Source organism: Capricornis sumatraensis, chromosome 13 (genome assembly GCF_032405125.1).
Source record: "Capricornis sumatraensis isolate serow.1 chromosome 13, serow.2, whole genome shotgun sequence".
Lineage (NCBI taxonomy): Eukaryota > Metazoa > Chordata > Mammalia > Artiodactyla > Bovidae > Capricornis > Capricornis sumatraensis.
The window spans coordinates 63444663-63465605 of NC_091081.1; the positions used below are offsets into that span (position 1 = coordinate 63444663).

General features: G+C 44.1%; 1 protein-coding gene across 1 annotated transcript in view; it reads left to right on the plus strand.

The window, feature by feature from the left end:
• The first annotated feature begins 5189 nt into the window (after nucleotides 1–5189).
• ARFGEF3 (ARFGEF family member 3) overlaps nucleotides 5190–20943 on the plus strand; it is a 169742-nt gene continuing 153988 nt past the window's right edge. Inside the window, exons 1-2 of the mRNA XM_068985407.1 lie at nucleotides 5190–5274; nucleotides 12108–12159. Coding sequence (XP_068841508.1) covers nucleotides 5190–5274; nucleotides 12108–12159 — 137 coding nt within the window. The remainder of the gene's footprint in view (nucleotides 5275–12107; nucleotides 12160–20943) is intronic.

The window sequence follows — 20943 nt, forward strand, 5'->3', positions numbered from 1 at the left end:
TTATTCACTTCCATAATCACTTGCTTAGGATGAATTCCTAAAAGTGGGATTTCTGGGCTGGAGCCATATCTCTACTATATCCAGAACCCCTCCAGGACTGGGTACCCCTCCACCAGCACCCATAACACAAGAGGACCTAATTGGCCAGCTCCTTACTAACACTAGGCAATCGTATGTAAAATCTCTCAGCTAATTTTATTAAAACAAAAATTACCTTTTATTTAAAAGTTGGTGCTTGCTTGAATTGTAAGTCATTTGTATTTATTCCTCTGTGAACTGACTTCATATTATCACCTATTGTTTTAAAGTGTGCATCTGTTTTTTTTTTAATACTTTGTAAAAGTTTTTATTATTGTTGTATCGTGTCTGACTCTTTTGCAACTCCATGGATTGTAGCCTGCCAGGTTCCTCTGTCCGTGGGATTTCCCAGGCAAGAACACTAGAGTGGGTTGCCATTTCCTTTTGCAGGGGATTTTCCCCACCCAGGCATTGAACCCACATCTCAAGTGTCTCCTGCATTGGCAGGCAGATTCTTTACCATTGAGGTCACCTGGGAAGCCCCAAAAGCTTTTATACAAAGGTATTTTAAAATCATTTTATCTCTGAAATATTATTTTCCTAGAGTATAATTGAGTTTGTTTTTAATTATAAAAATAATGAATAATCTTTAAAAAAGTAAAAAACTTAACCACATAAAATTAAAAGATGTTACTCTCTCTCCTCTTCAGTCTGCTCCTCAGAGTGTCATTTGCTTTTTATCCTTTGTGTGGAACTTTTAACATAAAGCTTCTACATATTGAAATAGTCAAGTCTGTTTGCCTTTCCCTTTTGCCAGTTTCTTCCTTAGCTGCTCTATTAAAAATAATTTGAATGCATTAAGATAAGTATATTCACTTACATTTTCTTCTAAACCTTTTACGGATCAGTTCTTAAATTTAACTCCTTAACACATTTGTAATCTACTTTTCTGTATGGTATAAAGCTGTGATGTATGCACATATGTCTGTGTATAGTATAGATATACTATTTCCAAATGGTTAAAAATGTAGTCTTACATAATTATACTGACTACAATGCTTTTTAATTTTTTCTTAGCACTGGAAACCTTTCTTCAAATGATGGCATTATGAGGTGTGTGGATGAGTGGAGGGTCCCTAGGGGTCTAGGACTTTACAAGTTTTGCCTCCTCACTACCAAATGGACTTAAGGAGCAGTCTGAACACCTCCCTCCCATCTGTTGGACACCCTCCCACGACACTCCCTTTCCTCACTGCCCTCCTGAACGACAGGTTTCTAACTACTCCTTTTCAGTCTCCTCTGTGGGCACCTGCTCCTCTGTCCATCATCTGAGGGTAAGAGGCCCCCCAGCTTCCTTCTGGCATTGTGCTCTTTCCATTTTATCTACTCCCTCCCAGTAACCTTTGTCAAGTCCTGCTGCTGCTGCTAAGTCGCTTCAGTCGTGTCCAACTCTGTGCAACCCCATAGACGGCAGTCCACCAGGCTCCCCCGTCCCTGGGATTCTCCAGGCAAGAACACTGGAGTGGGTTGCCACTTCCTTCTCCAATGCATGAAAGTGAAAAGTGAAAGTGAAGTCGCTCAGTCGGGTCCAACTCTAGGCATCAGCAATTAGCTCTACTTAGTGGCTTCAAATCCTCCTTTCTATCACAGAGTCCTATCCTTAGTTCCTACCCATAAATAAAACACCCTATGAGTGAATGAAAGTCACTCAGTCATGTCTGACTCATTGTGATTCCATGGACCATACAGTCCATGGAATTCTCCAGGCTAGAATACTGGAGTGGGTAGACTTTCCCTTCTCCAGGGGAACTTCCCAACCCAGGGATGGAACCCAGGTCTCCTGCATTGCAGGTGGATACTTTTCTCAGCTGAGACACAAATCCAGTTCAGTTCAGTCGCTCAATCGTGTCCAACTCTTTGCGACCCCATGAATTGCAGCACACCAGGCCTCCCTGTTCATCACCAACTCCTGGAGTTCACTCAGACTCATGTCCATTGAGTCGGTGATGCCATCCAGCCATCTCATCCTCTGTCATCCCCTTTTCCTCCTGCCCCCAATCCCTCCCAGCATCAGGGTCTTTTCCAACGAGTCAACTCTTCGCATGAGGTGGCCAAAGTACCGAAGTTTCAGCTTTAGCATCATTCCTTCCAAAGAAATCCCAGGGCTGATCTCCTTCAGAATGGACTGGTTGGATCTCCTTGCAGTCCAAGGGACTCTCAAGAGTATTCTCCAACACCACGGTTCAAAAGCATCAATTCTTTGGCACTCAGCTTTCTTCACAGTCCGACTCTCACATCCATACCAAGGGAACATTTCATGCAAAGATGGGCTCGATAAAGGACAGAAATGGTATGGACCTAACAGAAGCAAAAGCTATTAAGAAGAGGTGGCAACAATACACAGAAGAACTGTACAAAAAAGATAATCATGATGATTTGATCACTCATCTAGAGCCAGACATCCTGGAATGCATAGTCAAGTGGGCCTTAGAAAGCATCACTATGAACAAAGCTAGTGGAGGTGATGGAATTCCAGTTGAGCTATTTCAAACCCTGAAAGATGACGCTGTGAAAGTGCTGCACTCAATATGCCAGCAAATTTGGAAAACTCAGCCATGGCCACAGGACTGGAAAAGGTCAGTTTTCATTCCAATCCCCAAGAAAGGCAATGCCAAAGAATGCTCAAACTACCGCACAATCGCACTCATCTCACATGCTAGTAAAGTAATGCTCAAAATTCTCCAAGCCAGGCTTCAGCAATATGTGAACCATGAATTTCCAGATGTTCAAGTTGGTTTTCTAAAAGGCAGAGGAACCAGAGATCAAATTGCCAACATCCACTGGATCATCAAAAAGTCAAGAGAGTTCCAGAAAAACATCTATTTCTGCTTTATTGACTATGCCAAAGCCTTTGATTGTGTGGATCACAATAAACTGTGGAAAATTCTGAAAGAGATGGGAATACCAGACCACCTGACCTGCCTCTTGAGAAACCTATATGCAGGTCAGGAGGTAACAGTTAGAACTGGACATGGAACAACAGATTGGTTCCAAATAGGAAAAGGAGTACGTCAAGGCTGTATACTGTCACCCTGCTTATTTAACTTATATGCAGAGTACATCATGAGAAACGCTGGGCTGGAAGAAGCACAAGCTGGCATCAAGATTGCCGGGAGAAATATCAATAACCTCAGATATGCAGATGACACCAACCTTATGGCAGAAAGTGAAGAGGAACTAAAGAGCTTCTTGATGAAACTGAAAGAGGAGAGTGAAAAAGTTGGCTTAAAGCTCAACATTCAGAAAACGAAGATCATGGCATCTGGCCCCATCACTTCATGGGGAATAGATGGGGAAACAGTGGAAACAGCGTCAGACTTTATCTTTTTGGGCTCCAAAATCACTGCAGATGGTGATTGCAGCCATGAAATTAGAAGACGCTTACTCCTTGGAAGGAAAGTTATGACCAACCTAGATAGCATATTGAAAAGCAGAGACATTACTTTGCCAACAAAGGTCTGTCTAGTCAAGGCTATTGTTTTTCCAGTGGTCATGTATGGATGTAAGACACAAGGGAGGCCCCAAACACCCTATAGATATCCTAATTGCCATTTCAAACTGAACTTGTTCATAACTGAACTCATATACTCCCTGGATTCCAAACCCTTCTGTTCCTTTCTTCTTTAACTCACAAGACAGGACCATTACCCTCCCATTTTCCCAAATAATAAACCTCGAAGTCATCCCATGTATTACCATGCCAATCAGTCAGTAAATCCTACTGCTTCAGTTCAAAGATCTCTCGCTATATCTTCCTCTATCCCTTTCCACCTGCCCTTGGCTTCATTTATTTGTAGATCACTGAGGAATCTTCTGACTCTTTTCTAGCTGCCAGTCTCAGTTCAGTTCAGTTTAGTTGCTCAGTCATGTCCGACTCTCTGCGGTCGGCTCCTCTGCAATTTCACTTTCTCAGTACCACTACAGCTAAATTTCTAAAGAAAAACAAAAGCGCCCAGAATCCTTTCTGAGTTCCCAATCACAGCTTTCACAAGGGGGTGGGGGGAGAGACTCCAAATAAGACTCCTGCTTTCCCCTCCCCTTTTCCTCCAACATCCCTCCTAGGGCCTCCATCAGTGAAGGACTTGAAGTGACTGAAGCACTCTCCTAAGATCTGAGACTCTGCCTCAGGCTGCCTTCCCCCATCCGGCCACCCTTGTCCGCTCCCTAGTCCTGCCTGAAGCTTCTTCATCGCCAAAGCTTTCTCCGTGCACCCTCTCCCAACCCCACACCTAAGTTGGATAGCTCTCTGCTGCGTGGTCCCCTGTGCATCGCCACCCCACCCCCTTTTTTTTTTCTTTTTCCTTCAGAGGATAACAACTCAGGTCAATAGAGGATTGGAAAGGGAAGGAGGAGAAAAATTTTTAAAGGGTTTTGGATTCGAGAGTCCAAATTTTGTTGATTTGGGAAGTACCTTAACCTCTCTGGGCCTGATTTCCTCTTGTATAACGGGTGTATAACGGGGATATTAATCCTACCATGACCCACACACGCACACGTGAGATGATGTGGAGTACATGGTTGGGCAGAATCAGTCTGTTCACAGGTAGCGCCAGAGCCTGGCACCGAGGGCGACCTAGAACTAACGAGCCTGGACCGCGGGATGCCGCGGGCGGCGCAACACCACCAGGCGCCGGAGGTGGGGGGGCTCCTCTAGCCGAAGCCGAGCAGCCCCAACCCCGCCCGCCCGGGATGGAGGGGGAGGCGGGGGCAACGACGAGGCTCCTCCCCGCCCGCTGCCCGCCGCCACCAGACGCTCCCTCGGGCCGAGCCCGGCCAACGCCCGGCCGGCGAGCCAGCCCAGGACATCCGTCACCAGCGCTCCGCGAGCCTCTGTGCCCCGGGGGCCGCCCCGGGTCTCGGCCTCCGCTCCCCGGCGCGCCGTCTCCATCGCGGCGCGCGGGGCGCACCTGACCCTGCGGGCGGGGCTCCGGGCCTGACGCGGCGGCGGCATGGAGCGGGCGTGATTCATCAGCCGCCGCGCCGGGCCGGAGCGGGGCGAGCGCAGCGGCCGCCCAGGCGCCCAGGGCCGGGCTGCGGTGGCGGCGGCGTCACCGCCGGGCGTCGCGCGCGCTCCCCTAGCTGTCGGCTGCTGGCCCGCGGCAGAGGTCAAGATGGAAGAGATCCTAAGGAAGCTGCAGAAGGAGGCGTCCGGGAGCAAGTACAAAGCCATCAAAGAGAGCTGCACCTGGGCCCTGGGTAAGCGCGCCGAGCGGGGCGCCGGGCACCTGCCGGCGGGTCCTGTTCGCCGCCGCCGGAGGGCCGCGCCGGGGAGGGCTGTGATGGCCCCTCTGCGGGGTGCTGGCAGGGGGCTTTCGCTGAGCAGCTGTGACAGATGCTTTTTCGCGCGATTGCGAGAGTTGCCTCGGCGAATTGATGGGTGATGTGCGAATTTGGATTCGGGCGTGTACATCCATCCGCCTACCTTCTGGTCTCTTGATCTTCTCCCAAACCTTAATGGGGAACCACCGAGCTCCCCTCTTGGCGGCTCCTTTCTTCACGTTCCCTGCACAGCGGACGACGGTCACCCATCTCTGAGTTCGGATCACAAGCCGGTGGGAAAACACCGGCCTGATTCCAAAGCGCCTGTGGGCTAGAGGGAAGTTGAACCGTCAACCGCGGTCTCAAGTACCTTGGCGAGTGTAACCAGGAAGGAACAGCTTATTTGCTTTTTCCTGATAGAGGCCAGCTTGTTAAGTATTAGCTTTCGTGGTTATTGTAAATGGAAAATAACATACAGGTGGGGTGGCGTTACCTCTGCAATTCCATTGTTGTCTGCCCTTCAGACAGATTTGATTTTAGATTTGTGAACTCTGCAAGCACTGAAATAAGTTCCAGGTAGCAAATTTGTGTTTATTGTCAGACTTGGATTGTAGAACTCAACCTCGGAGAAAACGCAAGACATTCAATTAGGCAAGAATGTAGGCCATCAAAATTGTCTGGATGGAAATTCAGGGGGGTCAGGAGTGTACTTGGGGGTAATAGTGATGCTTGAGGAGGGAGGAAAGGAAGGGCCAAGAAGAAACCAGGGCAGCTCTGTGGGCCCCTGGCCTTCCCCAAGCCTGGATATGATTCCTCAGTTGCCACCCAGTCAAAACAGAAAATTGAATACCTTTCTCTCCCAACCAAAAAGCCATCAGTGTTTGTCGTGACACTGCTGTGGTACAGCCTGGGAAGGGCCGTTAGCAGGTTTTCTACTAAATGGAGAATTCTGTTGGTGTTCTACGCATCTTGGTTAGTATTTAGAAGATCTGAATTCACATATGTTTGAGTGTGTGCGCACAGACCATCACTTTTTTTTTTTTTTAACCTCTGTCATCACAAAATTTTCTAGAATGTTGTCTAGTAAGTTTATCTTGTAGGCAAAATCAGAACTTGACCATTTGTTTACTGTTAGAAGGGGGAAAAAAATGGACCAGATACACAAGTGAGCAGCAAGGCTCTTAAAGCCACAGTACTGTTTTTGCATTGCCATTGTCATTCAGTTGAGTGATGGGGTAGATTCTCAAAGGCTTCAAATGAAAGGTCACAGATGTTCGGGTAACATAATCTAGCAGGTCCTGACTGCACTCTAGACAGGCTCTTACGTGTACTTGTTATTATTTTGCTGTAAGTTAAGCAGATTTAGATAGCATGGGGGAGGAGAGGAATCTAGCATTTCTAATGTTTGAATTTTGATACTCTACATCTTGTTAAGTTAAAGTGCAATGTTACCTAGTTTAGGTCCTTGAAGAAAAAGCCCGGAGCTGAGGCAGCTAGATAATGTGAGCAGAGCCTGGAGTTCAGCCTGATGGGAAGAGTAAATGGGATTCTTTTCCCAGGGGCCGTTCTCAGCAAGAGATGGGAGTGCATGAAACAGTTAAATAACAGTGGTGCGGAGCATTCATTGTGCAGGTTGGAAGGAGTAAACCAGGAAGACAGATCAAAGAAGAGGGAGTGAATGTGTGGTCAGGGGTCGGGGGTGGGGGTACTGGTATGAGTTGGTGGGCTTTTGAAGTCAATTGGACTTAAAGAATGGGTAAGCTGTGGGTTTCTGCTTTTCTTTGCTTGTGTAGCAAAGATTTATTAAGACCTCCTCTGTACTGAGCGGTGGGGGGAGAAAAATGAATAAAATGCTTCCTCCCTGTAATTAGCTTGTTAGGAGGGTATGTTGGAGGGAGAATGCTGCAGAAACAAAGACATGAAGGTATGGCTTCCTGTTCTCTTTCCCACTCCAGTCCATTTTCCACTGTTCCAGCTTTTTATTTTTTTGCTATAAAATGCTTTTCACTCCTCAATCCCCATACTGTTATTTTAGAGTAAAGTGTGAATTCCTTAGAATGCTCTTTGGAATATAGCCCCAGCCTTCTTTCCTGGCGCCCTCACAGCAGGGGTTCATCGGTCCCCATTAAACCATATACTCTCTTGTACATGCTGTGAGCTGCATTTTCCTCGGCCTGGGCTCATGCTAGTGCTTCAGCCAAGGCTTACCTTTCCAGACTCCCAAGCCTCAGCTCACATACAAAGGCTCCCCTGAGCTCTGCAAGCGAATCGGTTGCTCCTCTGGGCTCTTCGCTGTGCCCTCAGGATCCTCTTAGAGCGCCTGCTTTTGGGGATTATAGTTGGTTATGCCACAGCTACTCTTTTAGGGGCAGGATGATTGAGAAATATTTTGGATTCAGGAGAGAAAAAGAAAAAATTCAAGCATACTTAAAGCAAAATAGAATGTTTCAGTCTATGAACTAAACAGCCCTTGGAAGGCTATCTGTGGGTTGAGTTTGGTTCAGGAATTAGATACTGTTACAGAGATCTTACTCTGCTCTTTTGGGATGACAAACACACTCAACATGAGTCTCCAAAGCTTTGAGTTCATCAGTCAGCACACTTAGACCATCTCAGGAAAGAGGGTTCATCCCCCACTTAGACCATCATGGGAAAAGGGGGTCTTTTCCGTACTTAGAGTATCTCAAGAGAAAGTAGCCATCTTACACTTCGGCCGTTATAAGCGAGAGGGATCACCATGACATTTAGACCACCCCAGGAGAGAGTCATTCTTATGAAAGCTACCATGGGAGAGAGGGGTCATCTTCACGCTTCATCCATATCACGAGAAAGAGCTCATCTCTCACTTGGACTATTATAGGAGAAAGACATTTAGATCATAACAGGGGAGGAGGAGTCCTCTCCCACTAAAACTCTCATAGGAGAGAGAGAGTGCGCATCTCCACATTTAGGCCATTACAGGAGAACAGGGTCACTTCCCACTTGGCCAATCATGGCATCATCCTAAGGGAGTGGAGCTCTTGCAGTCTCTCCTGCCCAGTCCTTGGTGTTGATGAGTTGAGTGTGTATGCCTGAACCAGTCCTCTAGCTAAGGAATGAAACAGGCTAGCTGTCTACAAGGCCCACTGAAATCCCAGAGTCAGCCAAAGATGGCTTCCTCAAAACAAAATTAGGGTTTGCAACTTAAGAGGCAGGTGAGTGGATGGTGGTCAGCCAAAGCAACACACATCCACAGGGTAGACAAGAGCTTCCTTAGCATAGGGACTGTCACTTAGGCTTGTTTGTGGCTTCTGCGCCTACAATATAAGAGATACATGTTCAATACATAAATAAACCAACATGTTAATGACTTATTTGGGTTTTAAGTGACATTAATCTGTTTTTTCTAGTTACAAAAGTTATATATGCTCATTTTAGAATATTGAAAAATAGTCAAACACTATAAAGAAAATAATCTCATCACCCATAGAAAACTCTAATCATATTTTGGAATATTTCCCTTCTGCAAAGGGTTTTTACCACATATTGTGGATTGTTATTTTTTATTTTAACTTCAGCAGTTTCTGAAAATTGATTTTCTTAATGGCTGCATAATAACTGGCAAGGAATATGTATGTATTTTTTCTCTATTTTGAGCTATCTAGTTTATATACTTTTCTTGTCAGTGAGGAAGTGGTCTGACTAAAGAATGAAAAAAGAAAAAGGGACTGGGCCACTGTGTGGAGGGCCTGAGAGAAGATTCTCCTTCAAGGACTGGCAGTCCTGGAGGTGTGGGAGCTGGAAATGGCCAGGATGGAATAGAAGGGCAGATTGTTAGAACTGGATCATGCGTCTTTTAGAAACTTTGAGTGTTTTGCATACACCAGGGGCTCCTGTTGAATTGATTTAGAAAATGGAGACGAGAAAGAAAATCAGAAGTTGGAACAGCAAGTTAGGGAAGAAGGCTGGTCTGTGTAACCTCATCCTTTGGTCTTTCCACTCACTCTTCCTTACAGCCTCAGTGTGTGCTACCTTCACAGCCAAACTGCTTCAAAAGGGGATGTAGTGCTCGTGTCCATGTCCTCCCTTCCTGCTCACTCTTCAGCTCACTCCAGTCTTTCTCCTCTGTCCTTCCACCTATTGAAGAATAAGGTACTCAGACCTCAGAGAGTAGCAGACCGCTCTCACATCCCTCTTTTAGGTCCTCTTGGCCACTCTGGGCATCGACTTGACTTTGGCCTCGTGCCCACACCCTGCCGGTTTTGAGCCTGCCTCTTGAGTTTTTCTGTCTCCTTTGCAGTTTCAGCTCCCATAGTGGGTGTGTGCTTAGTCGTGTCCAACTCTTTGTGACCCCATGGAGGGTAGCCTGCCAGGCTCCTCTATCCGTGGAACTCCTCAGGCAAGAAGACTGGAGTGGGTTGCCATTTCCTTCTCCAGAGGATCTTCCCAACCCAGGGACTGAACCCACTTCTCCTGTGGCTTCTGCATTGGCAGGCAGATTCTTTATCACTGAACCACCATCATTTCCTCCCCAGCCTAAAAGTGTGTGTTTCACCAGAATTGGCCATGAACCCTCTTCTCTGACTCCCAGCCCACCTGGAGTTGAACACTTTCAGAGCCGCAACTTCAGTTCGGTTTCTGAGAATGCGATACCCACGTTTAGATCCCTGGGCTTCCCCTTCCTCTGACACCAGCCCACTTCTTCCTCCAATGCAACTTCCTACCCACTTCTCTTCTGGAATGGGGAGGGCTCATTATGGCTGCTCTGTGACTTTCTCTTTGCCCTTTCCTCTCACTCTTTGTTAGCACTTGCAGGGTTGGGCACTGTTGCACAGCTTGAGTTAAATATAAACTCCCCTGTCTGATGAGGAAAACTATAGTGGTTTGGTTGTTCGCTGTAAGACCCTCTTCCTGGGAAGCAGCATCAAGTTATCCTGGATATTGGCCGTGCCCACCTGCCTGGCCTGTGAGCTGCTCCCTGTACCTGCATCTCAGGGTTTTGTTTTATGATCCTGTCTCATCTCAAGAACTGACCTCAGTCCTTCTACTTCCTCCCTTGCCTTGTGGCCCCTGCACCACTGACTCGTCCAACCATCATTCTGTTTTGCTCTCTTGCTCAAACCTGCTGCTGTGCCCCATGGACCACAGCAGTCCCAGATCCTATCATCATGGTTTCTATTCTTACTCTGGAGTTGCAGGGATACATTTGGTGCCCACTGTTCCCTCTGATCTCTTAGCCATGTGGCAAGAGACGTTTCTCCTTCCCCAGTAAAAGTAATTTAGACTGACAGGGCTTGTTGACTCTAAAACAGTGAAGAGAGGAGGCAAGAGTTTAAACAGAAAAAGTGGAGACAAGTTGGAGCGTGTGATGTTGTGATTTATGATAAGAAATATATATTTGGTCTTGGTCCCTGTTTCTGGCTCAGGGCTTCTAAAATCCTTGGCATTTCCCAAAAGGAAGAGAGCTAAAAATGTCATTCTTTATGTTAGTGAAGTAATTTTGGACCACATCTAAGGATGGGGGCTGGTTGCCAAAACCATCCTCTCCAGTCCCACTCCCCCTGACCTCCACGGAGAGGAGAGGAGCTGAAGATCAAACATCAGTGGCTGATCAGTTGTACCTGTGTAATGAAGCCTCCATAACACCTAAAGGGATGGAGTTTGGAGAGCTTCCTGGTTGACACCCAGAAAGCATGGAATCTCTCTGCCCTTTCCCCATACCTTGCCATGTGTATCTCTTCCACTGGGCTTTTGCTGGATTATATCCTTCTGTAACATACCAGTAATCTAGTAAGTAAAAGTTCCTGTGAGTTCTGTGAGTCATTCTAGCAAGTTAATTAAACCCAAGGAGGGGGTTTTTGGAAACTTTAATTTATAGCCAGTCGGTCAGAAGCACAGGTGACAACCAGGACTTGAGATTGGCATCTGAAGGTGGGGAGGTGGCAGGGGGAGTGGGTGTTACAGGCTTGCAGGACTGAGCCCAGGCTGTGGGGTCTTGCGTTCTTTCCAGGTAGATAGTGTCAGAGTTAAGTTAAATTGTATGACACTCAGCTGGTGTCAGAGAATTGCTTGTTGAGGGAACCATCTCCCCTACCACCCCCCAATCTCACAAATACACATTGGAATTGGGTGCAGGATTGTTAAATCTATTGAAATAGAACAGTTTTTATTTTGAAAGAGAATAGTGAATGTTTCATTATCACTATAATTGGAGGCTTCAAGAGTGTGAATATCCATAGTAATAGTAAAGTGTTGAGCATCCAGGTGAGGTTAATGAGATTTGGGTGTGAGCCTTCCAATCAGATTTCTTCAATACTGTGTGATTTTTGAAAAGTTTCACCTGCTGTGTCATAAATGTGAGACGAGGTGTTACATAAAGTGCTTTGTGAACATGAAAGTCTCTCAAGTATAAGTTATTATTTAAAGGTATTAAAACAGTATTTTCAAGGAAATAGCTCTCCTTTCTCTATTGTTATTGAAAGAATATAGCATTTTTAGTCAGTTGTAAATAGATTACATTGGCATTCTGTTTCAGGTTAGGAATTGGTTCTGTCTCTAAGGGAAATGTGTCCTAATTTTTAAGCTCTGAGAGGAAGTCTTTTGAGCTAGAAAAGGCAAAGGATTTTTAAGTGTGGAGATTTGCGTGCAGATAGTTGAGAATTGACGAATTTATAATTATGGGAATTTCCGGCGGGAGGGGTTGGGGAAGAAACTAACAGTGAGATTTATGTACAGTTTACATTCCTAGTCCTCACATATTTATTTTTAACTTTGTAATTTTCCTTTTGCAGAAACCCTTGATGGTGTGGATACCATTGTCAAGATCCCTCCACACTTGCTGAGGTAAGGAGACTGGTGTTGTAGAATATAGTAGAAGTAAAAATGGCCCACCATGTTTTCTTGAAGACCCCAGATAACCTCTTTGGCTTATAGCATTTTAGTTGCTGACTGTTGACCTTTCTGCATCTGTGAACTGGGGTGTTTCATGATTGTCTTAGTGTCAGTGAAATCTGTATTCCAAAGGAACCAGCTGTGGGAGTCTTGGATGAAAGGATGAAATTGGTCAAGGAGAGAAATGACCAAAACCTAAGTGAGACTGTGGATGTGGAGACTGTGGATTAGTCTCCTGCCATGAGTTAGGAAATGGCGCCCACTGTGGGCTTCTCCAGTGGCTCAGCTGGTAAAGAATCCACCTGCCTTATAGGAGGCCTGGGTTTGATCCCTGGGTTGGGAAGATCCACTGGAGAAGGGAACGGCTACTAACTCCAGGATTCTGGCCTGGAGAATTTTGTGGACTGTATAGTCCATGGGGTCACAAAGAATCAGACACAATGGAGTGACTTTCACTTTGGGGGGAAGCAGTCCTGCACTGCATGGGGTGGATTTAAAGCTCTCACTGGCCCCTTGGGTGGACATCATCTCACAAACTCTGTGGCCACCTGCAGCAGCCCTGAGACAGTGAATCTATTTCTCCAGTACCTCAACTCTCCCCACTCCCCCTACCGCCATCACTGTGAGAGAAATACATGCCTTTTGTGGAAATTTGGAAAGAGCATACGAAAGTTGCCCATAATTACACCAACCTAGAATAACCACTGAAAACAATTTTAACAGATTCTCTTAACAGACTTTCCCCCAACACACATATATATTTTTACAAATTAATATGAGGCTGTATTTACAGGTTTGTTTCCTGCTTGGTTTTTTTGGTCGGCACTATAGAAGAACATTTTCTAATGCCAATATCTGTTCTTCAAATATTGCATATTCTTTTATTATATGGCTGTTGCAACATAAATTATTTAGTAATTTTCTTATTAAACATTTGGATTGTTTCTAGATTTTTCTTTGCAATTATTAAAAACTAAGTTTTTTTAGTATACTTTCTGTATTGTCAGGACACTTATGATTTATTACATATTTTCTCTCTTTTCAAGTAGATTGAAAAAAGAATTATGCTTCTATTTAGAAAATGTATTACTTCTACTGTAGTGCCTGCTACAGGCTGATACATTCGTGTGTTAGTCAATTCATGTATAAGGGAATTCATGCGTTGATCAAACCAAGTGTACTTTTTTTCTAAACAGATAGAATGTCTGGCACCAACATTCTTACCCAGAGGAGGGGTATTCCAGCTGGGGTATGCATGCGCACAAAGGAATGTAAAAAATCTCCAGGAGATAGAAAGGCATAGATGGTTGAAGGGAGATGATTTCCTGGTTCCCAGTTTCTATAGTTAACCTGTCTTAAACTTATTTGCTTCAGAATTGATTTTGCTGTGTCTCTTTTGCCATTTCACCTCTTACAGTCACCCTTCTCCCTCTTGACAAAGCACAGCAGAGCTGTCTCCCACCCTATCCTGACTCTGACCCTTGTGTGTTGTCCTGGGATGCAAAACCCTCTTCCCACCTACAGAGAACTATGAAAACATTAATGTCTGTGTTGGTAAAGGGGATGAATATAAAGACCAAGGCACACATCTTTTTGCAGGTTAGTTTTCATTTCTTGGCTTTCAGTGAAATTAGAAGAGGACCTAATCTCATTATAACAAAGAAAAAAGATTTCTTTGATGATGAATCTCCTTCACTCCTTTTTTACTTATATAAGCAAGGTTTCTTAGTGCTTGCATCTTTAAAAGTGGGAAAAAAGGTATGGAATTTATATTATTATTATAATAATTCAGTTTCATCATATAACAGTAGAGAGTGTTTATTGATCAGTATATGAACTAGTTGAGAAGAAAGAGACAAATCCTGTACATTTCTTTAGAGATACATTTCCAATAAATTTTTAACTTCCATGTTAACTATATTAACATTCTTATCAGTAATTATTAATGTGGTTTGGATCAGTTGTGTGCATTAGTAATGATAGCTCAAAGAAGAAAATGGAACACTTTTAAGCCTTACAGCCAGAGGAATTTTTTAAGAATCACTTTATATACATTTTTGTTGCAGGGAAATATAATAGGAAAATTCACAAAATCAAGTGTTAAACATATTAGATTGAGAGATAATTTTGTGTGGGGAGTAAAATGGAAATACAAGTTCAAGGAGATAACAGTGCAGCCTTTTTGCAAAGAGGAGTTTGTTCATGTATTTTTTGATGGGTGAAGATTTGCAAATTGGTGTGGTATTTGGATTTTATTGGATACCTTTAAGTGAGTGATATGTTTTAATTAAAATTGTACTAATTCCAATATGCCAGAATTACAGCCTTTGCAATGAATTAAAATGATGGTTGAGAAATTTAAATGTCAACTTAAAATGTGTGAAAAATAGTATTTAAAATTTGCAAAAATGTTTGATGACACTGCTGTAAAGGTTGTTGAAGCTACAGTGCAACTTTCTATGGTTGTGGATCTGTGATAAAAGGTTTGCCTTGGGTGTTAGAAGGAAGAAAGTGACAATGATACCAGAAGAGGCTCCTGGTACAGTGGGCATCAAAAGACTACTGGCATTTTCTACCTCTTGGTGGGTGTGGAACCAAACGAGCTGGAGAAAATACATTATTAATGGGCTGTGTTTGGTCCCCTGCTTAGCCACTGAGTATTACACTTGTCTGTGATATTGAGCCCAGGGCCAGCTGGCCATCTTGTACGACCACAGGTTGTTGCTCAGTTGCGAAGTCATTTCTGACTTTGCAACCCCATGGATGGCAGCACACCAGGCTTCCCTGTCCTTCACTATCGCCCAGGCTTTGCTCAGATTCATATCCATTGAGTCGGTGATGCCATCCAACCATCTCATCTTCTGCCATCCCCTTCTCCTCCTGCCCTCAATCTTTCCCAGCATCAGGGTCTTTTCCAGTGAGTCGTGTCTTCCATCAAGTAGCCAAAGTATTGGAGCTTCAGTTTCAGCGTCAGTCCTTCCAATGAATATTCAGGATTGACTTCCAAAAAGAAAAAAAAAAAAATCATCAACAGGCATATCCACAACTGAGTGTTGTTTCCAGCTTTGGCCCAGCTTCTTTATTCTTTCTGGAACTGTTTCTCCACTGTTCCCAAGTAGCATATTGAACACTTACTGACCTGGGGGACTTATCCTCCAATGTTATATTTTTTGCCTTTTCATACTGTTCGTGGGGTTCTCAAAGCAAGAATACTGGAGTGGTTAGCCATTCACTTCTCCAGTGGACCATGTTTTGTCAGAACCCTCCACTGTGACCTGCCTGCCTTGTGTGGCCCTGCACAGCATGACTTATAACTTTACAAGGTTGTGACCCATATAATCATTTTGGTTAGCTTTCTGTGATTGTTCTTTTCTTTCTGGAGTCTGTGGGATTGTAGTTCATGCTTCTTCTGTCTGCCCTCTGATGAGTGAGGATACGACCATAAGAGGCAGTCACAAAATTGATGGGAAGGATGCCAGATGAGGAACCACAGATGAATACATATATATGTGTGTGTGTGTTTACCTGTCTTCACCAATATTAGAATATAACTCAGACTGTTTGTCTGAATGATAAGAGAGCTGTTGATATCATCCTGTATACAGAGGAATGTGTGTTTTTGCATTCCAGATGTGCAGCAAAGTCAAGCATCCTTGTACAGAGAACTGAGCTGTATGAATGAGACACAGTGGATGTAAGCGTTACTCTCCGAGGTTTTATATTCTCCAAGAGGAGACTGAAAACAAATGTAGCTGGGGAGAAAACACTTATGAGGCAGCAAGTATAAATTGACTATGGAATTTTATGCCTATCAGAAGGTTTCAGTTTGACTATGACTTGCAATAGTTGGGAGCCTTTCAAAGCCTGTTTTAGCCTATGTGAATAAGCCATAATCAAACAAAAATGAGCTATTGAATTAAAGAATCTGCTTGACTATTTGATATCAGGGAAACAAACACCATAATGGACTTTCCCCCTCTATGGTAAATCAGTTTTCCTTTAATCCTTTGATTCTTCTTCCAGGCATTTTTAAACCCACAGTGCGCTTACTCTGTCCAGTACTGTGTTTAACTTGTTTGAGCACAATAAACTAAAAAAATTTTTATAATTTAGGTGCTGTAATTGTCTGCTTATAAGCAAGAATTTGGATGTTATTTTTCTTCAGTTTTACTTCTATTTTAATGATTTTTTTCTTCAGTTATATTTAGTATATGAGAAAGAAACCAGATTCATACTCTATTTCTTGGCATTCTTCTGATTTTGTATTCAGATTCAGTTTCCATTTCTGTTATAAAATCACCTAGAAATGATTCTTTGCAAAAATGTCTCATTGTTTCAGGTTTTGAAGCGAGCCATCAGGACCAAATTAAATATCAAATGCTTTTGCCGTGCTGTTTTTCTTATTTTTCCTTTTGCCATTGACTGTCTTTCAAGTTAAACATGTTAGCATTCTGGTAGATAATTACTAATACTGTTCTGTACATTAGTAATGGTAGTTCAAACCAGAAGAAAATTGATGCCTTGAAAGAACTAAGGTTGTATTATCTTAAAAAAAATTTTTTTTTCTCTTACCGTTGATTGCTCTGAGGACTTCTTGTGCAAATGGAAGTCCACAAGTCACGTGAATGATTTTAGTGACTCTGGTGACTGGATTTGGTCATGCCCAGGGCACTGTATAGGAGAAACCTATGAAAAAAGGTTTTAGATGGAATGGAGTGGTCAGAAGCATTGCTTATTTCTGCCCCAGGCTTGTTCACTGAACAAATGCCCAGTCTTATTGTTGATACAGTGAGCAGCCTTAGCAACCAGGGTGGGGAATCCCGTAGAGTACTCAGTGAGGTTCAGTGTCAGGGATGGGGGAAGGGCCAGGGAATTCGCCCTGTAGAGTATTTCCTGAATTTGTCAGTAGACAGTCACGTGAACATCTTTCCGCCTTCCTACCCATAGTCTTGCTTTTTGATCTTGGGGGTGAGATTTAAGCATCCTTATCTTCCTCCTTGAGGAGCCTGAACCCTCACTCCTTTTTAAGATTTTTTTTTTGGCTGCCCATGTTTTTTGTTGTGGCTTGAGGTTGAATAGTTGTGGTGAGTGGGCTGTAGAGAAAGTGGGCTCAGTAGTCATGTGTGGGCTTAGTTGCCCAACCAGGGGTTCAACCCACATCCCCTGCATTGGAAATTGGATTCTTAACCACCATCAAGTCCCTCTTTTCTCTCTGCTTAAACTCAGGTCTTACATGTCTTTGCAGGGTTGAATAAAACCTGTGAATCAGTGGGCAATGGTGGTGTGCCCATGCTCAAGGAAGAGGCCTTCCTCAGACTGGGGTTATCTTTTCCTCGGCCTTGTTTGCCTGGCAAAAGGCAGCTTAGGATGTTCCCTCCAAGCTGACAGACTTGATAAAATATCTCTGCCCAAGTCAAGTTATATCCAACAGTTACTGACTCCATCATTGTTAGCTGCTGGTTTTTCAGCCAAGTAAGAAATGAGACTTGGAAGCTACTGATCAAGAACTATTGATAGTTAACAATATTAAATGTTTTCTCTTTCCTTTTTTCTACTTTCTCTCACCCTACACCTCTTGCTTTTCCCACCATGGTTTAGGAATCAAGTAATGTAACCAAAGTAACCTGATCAGTTATGGAACTTTCAGGGCTGCTCTGGGTTTTGTTATGAATATTCAGGGCTGGCGTCTGTGTTTTGTGAGGCTATCACCAGCCACCTGGAGGGGTCACAACTTCTGTAATGTTTAACTTGTTGCAAGGTGATACATTGGTCTTTCCCTTTCATGCCTACTGTCTTTGTAATGGCTTGGTTACGATGATACCTAGATCTGTCTGATGTTTTTCTCTCTGAAATATTGAAGAACTTATATTTTTTCTAACCCTATGTGTTAAAAGGAAAAGGGCTTATGTCATTTCTGTGGACCATTCAGTACCCTTGTTATTTGCAGTCACTGGCTCTTCTGTATCCTTCTTGACCTGCTGGCAAGTTCCTGAGGAACGTCCCTCCCTTTCCAATGGACTCCTGTAGTGTCCTTCTGCTTCTGAGTGCTGACTGGAAATGCTCAGTCCCTCTGCTGGCATCTGACCATCAGAGAAACAAGCTCCTCCATGACCAAGACCATGTTTAGTAAGAACCCTAAACATGGTCTTAGTCATGCACACATGCAAGAGGGTATAAAACTAGAGTTTTACTGAGGGCATTTCCCAGTCTCTGCCCCTCCTCCTCTGGGAGTTATCTCCTACACTGAAATAGAGCATACTTGCTACGAGTCCTCTTCCTTTTGCATGCCAGGACCAAGAGAGCAGGTCTCGAGGTCTGTGGTCAGCAATCCAATGCTCCCCTTTATATGGGACACTGAAACACGAGGGACATGTTTTCTGAGCTGCTTTTCTCATCAAAATTGTTCACTGTGTGTCTTATGCGGTATTCCTCACTTCCTCTTACTACTTATCCTTGAAGACTGACCTATGGTTAGTGAAAGTGATCCTTCTTTCCTTTGCACCTTCACTGTTTCTGTCATGAATTTGTCATGGCGTTTATCAGTCAGGCTGGTAATTGTTTAGGGGATCTGTTTGAGACCCTTTTTTCAAGGAGTTCATATACATAAATTTTCATCTTTTTACCTCCTAGTTCAGTGCCCTCTGAATGTTCAGAGGATGAAAATGCCTCTCTAGACCCTGCATTGTGCATCTCAGTGAATCTGTCCTCATCACCTAGGTTCTTGGAAAACATAGCATTTGGAAGAATCTGTGTCGTAGTATTTGGAAGAATCTGTACTTTAGCAGTAGAATATCAAATATCTCATTGACTAAAAGGATGGGTCCGAAAGAGTTGACCAGAAATCCAACACCCTATCCGTTGACCTCAGCTAGTATAGTCTTAAACCCCTTACTCTCTTCTCAATCAAAGCCCTGGCTAGTCTAATGTCTTGTTTGATTGAGATTGAGAGTTTGTGGTAGTTATTAATATCATGACCTGATTAATGGTCTGAATATACAAGGGGTTCAGCTCTCATTAGGTTCCCATGAAGAGTCCTTGGCCCACCTGGATGAGGCGCTCTGCCTGCCCTACAACCGCCCCCAGTGTGAAATTGACTTGGAGTCAAATTTCTGTTCTAAAGAAATAAAGAGTCTCCACCTCCATCCCTCTCCAGTCCAGGATTTCCCCTTTCTTTGAGCCCAAGTAACTTACGACAGGACTGGTCCAGATGAGATAAAACCATCAAGGGAATCCTCGTGCAATCTCATTCAAAGGCAGCCATTGGCAGCAAACCTCCTATTGGCATTTCTCAGTGCCTTTGGGGGACAATCCCAGACATCACTGCGCCCATGACCCAGCTGCCATTTTGCTTACCTTCTCCATGATTCTTCAGAGCCAACCTCAGCCTAATTGCTTTTCTCCTGCCAGTTGCAGTTCCCAGAAAGAATATTTAACAGTCCTACTTCCCATTTGTCCTATATGTGTCCCCCACTCCCTCCCATCCCCACCCTGGCTAAGCCTCTGCCCAGCCCTGTAGAGCAGTGGCCCCCAGCCTTTTCGCCACCACGGGCCAGTTTCATGAAAGACATTTTTTCCATGGATGGGGGAGGGGGGATGGTTTCAGGATGATTCAAGTGCATTACATTTATTGTGCACTTTATTCTGTTATTATTGCATCAGCTGTACCTCGAATCATCAGGCATTAGATCCCAGAGGTTGGGGGCCCCTGCTCTAGAGACTTCATTTTGCCTACCTGGTCCAGACACTTCTTTCAGCGCACATGCTGACAGGTTCCTCCTTGTTTTGATTTAGGGACCTACTGATTTTTCATGGAGGGTGGGAACATGCTCATTAGCATTCATGTTTGGAAAGAACCATCTGTAATAGCTTCCTATTGTTTGTAAGGGTTTAATTGTTTTTCTCTTGCTTTTATCTATTTTAGGGCTTTAGTTCTGTGCTTTGAACCCAGCAGCAACTTCTACAGGTTGTGCAAGTTTTTTGTTTATTTTTTAATTGAAGAAATAAGTGTCTCCATATCAACTGGGAAGGACTGTGTGTGATTTCAAATGGATCAGTGGGTTTTGGCAGGCAGTTTCAATCTCATCAGTGTTGTTTCTGCCTTTTTGAGGACATGGGGAAGTGTTGGGCTCCCCTTGCTACCTCCCACTGTCAAGAGGCAGAATCAGAGGCTGCCAGTGTAGGATTTCCAGGTCCTGTCTTCAGCTCGTGCTAACTGAACGGAGGACCTTAGCTTAAATGCAGGACAGGTGCTTCTGATGAGGCCTCTGCGTTAGTCCAGGTAAATTGCAAGTATCTGTGCTTCTTCCGGATTTGAACTCATCTTGAGGTCTTCTCTTGGTGATTTCTGGTTTTCCTCCATTCTGTGGCTGACTTCTCTTTGCAGAGGCACACACGTTAAGTTTTGATTCCTAATCTTTTGCTGGTTCGGCACCAGAGAAAAAAAGAATAGGATGCTTAAGATACTTTAGTTAGTCTAAGCATTTTCAGTCTTAGCGAAGTCTTTATCCCTCCCAGTCATGAAAGGAAATATGGAGGGAGCCATCAATCTTGCCTTGGGTCAGTGGGAATCATTTAAGTGAAAAAGGACTTGCCATGGAGTCGACCTGAACTGTTCCAGCTCCCTGGGATCCAGCTTCCTCTAAACAGGTGAGCAGAATGACATTTCTGGCCACAAAAACCAGTTGGCAGGAAAAAGTGGCATGTGTAATAGCTAATAAGTAGCCTGTAAGTCAGTGC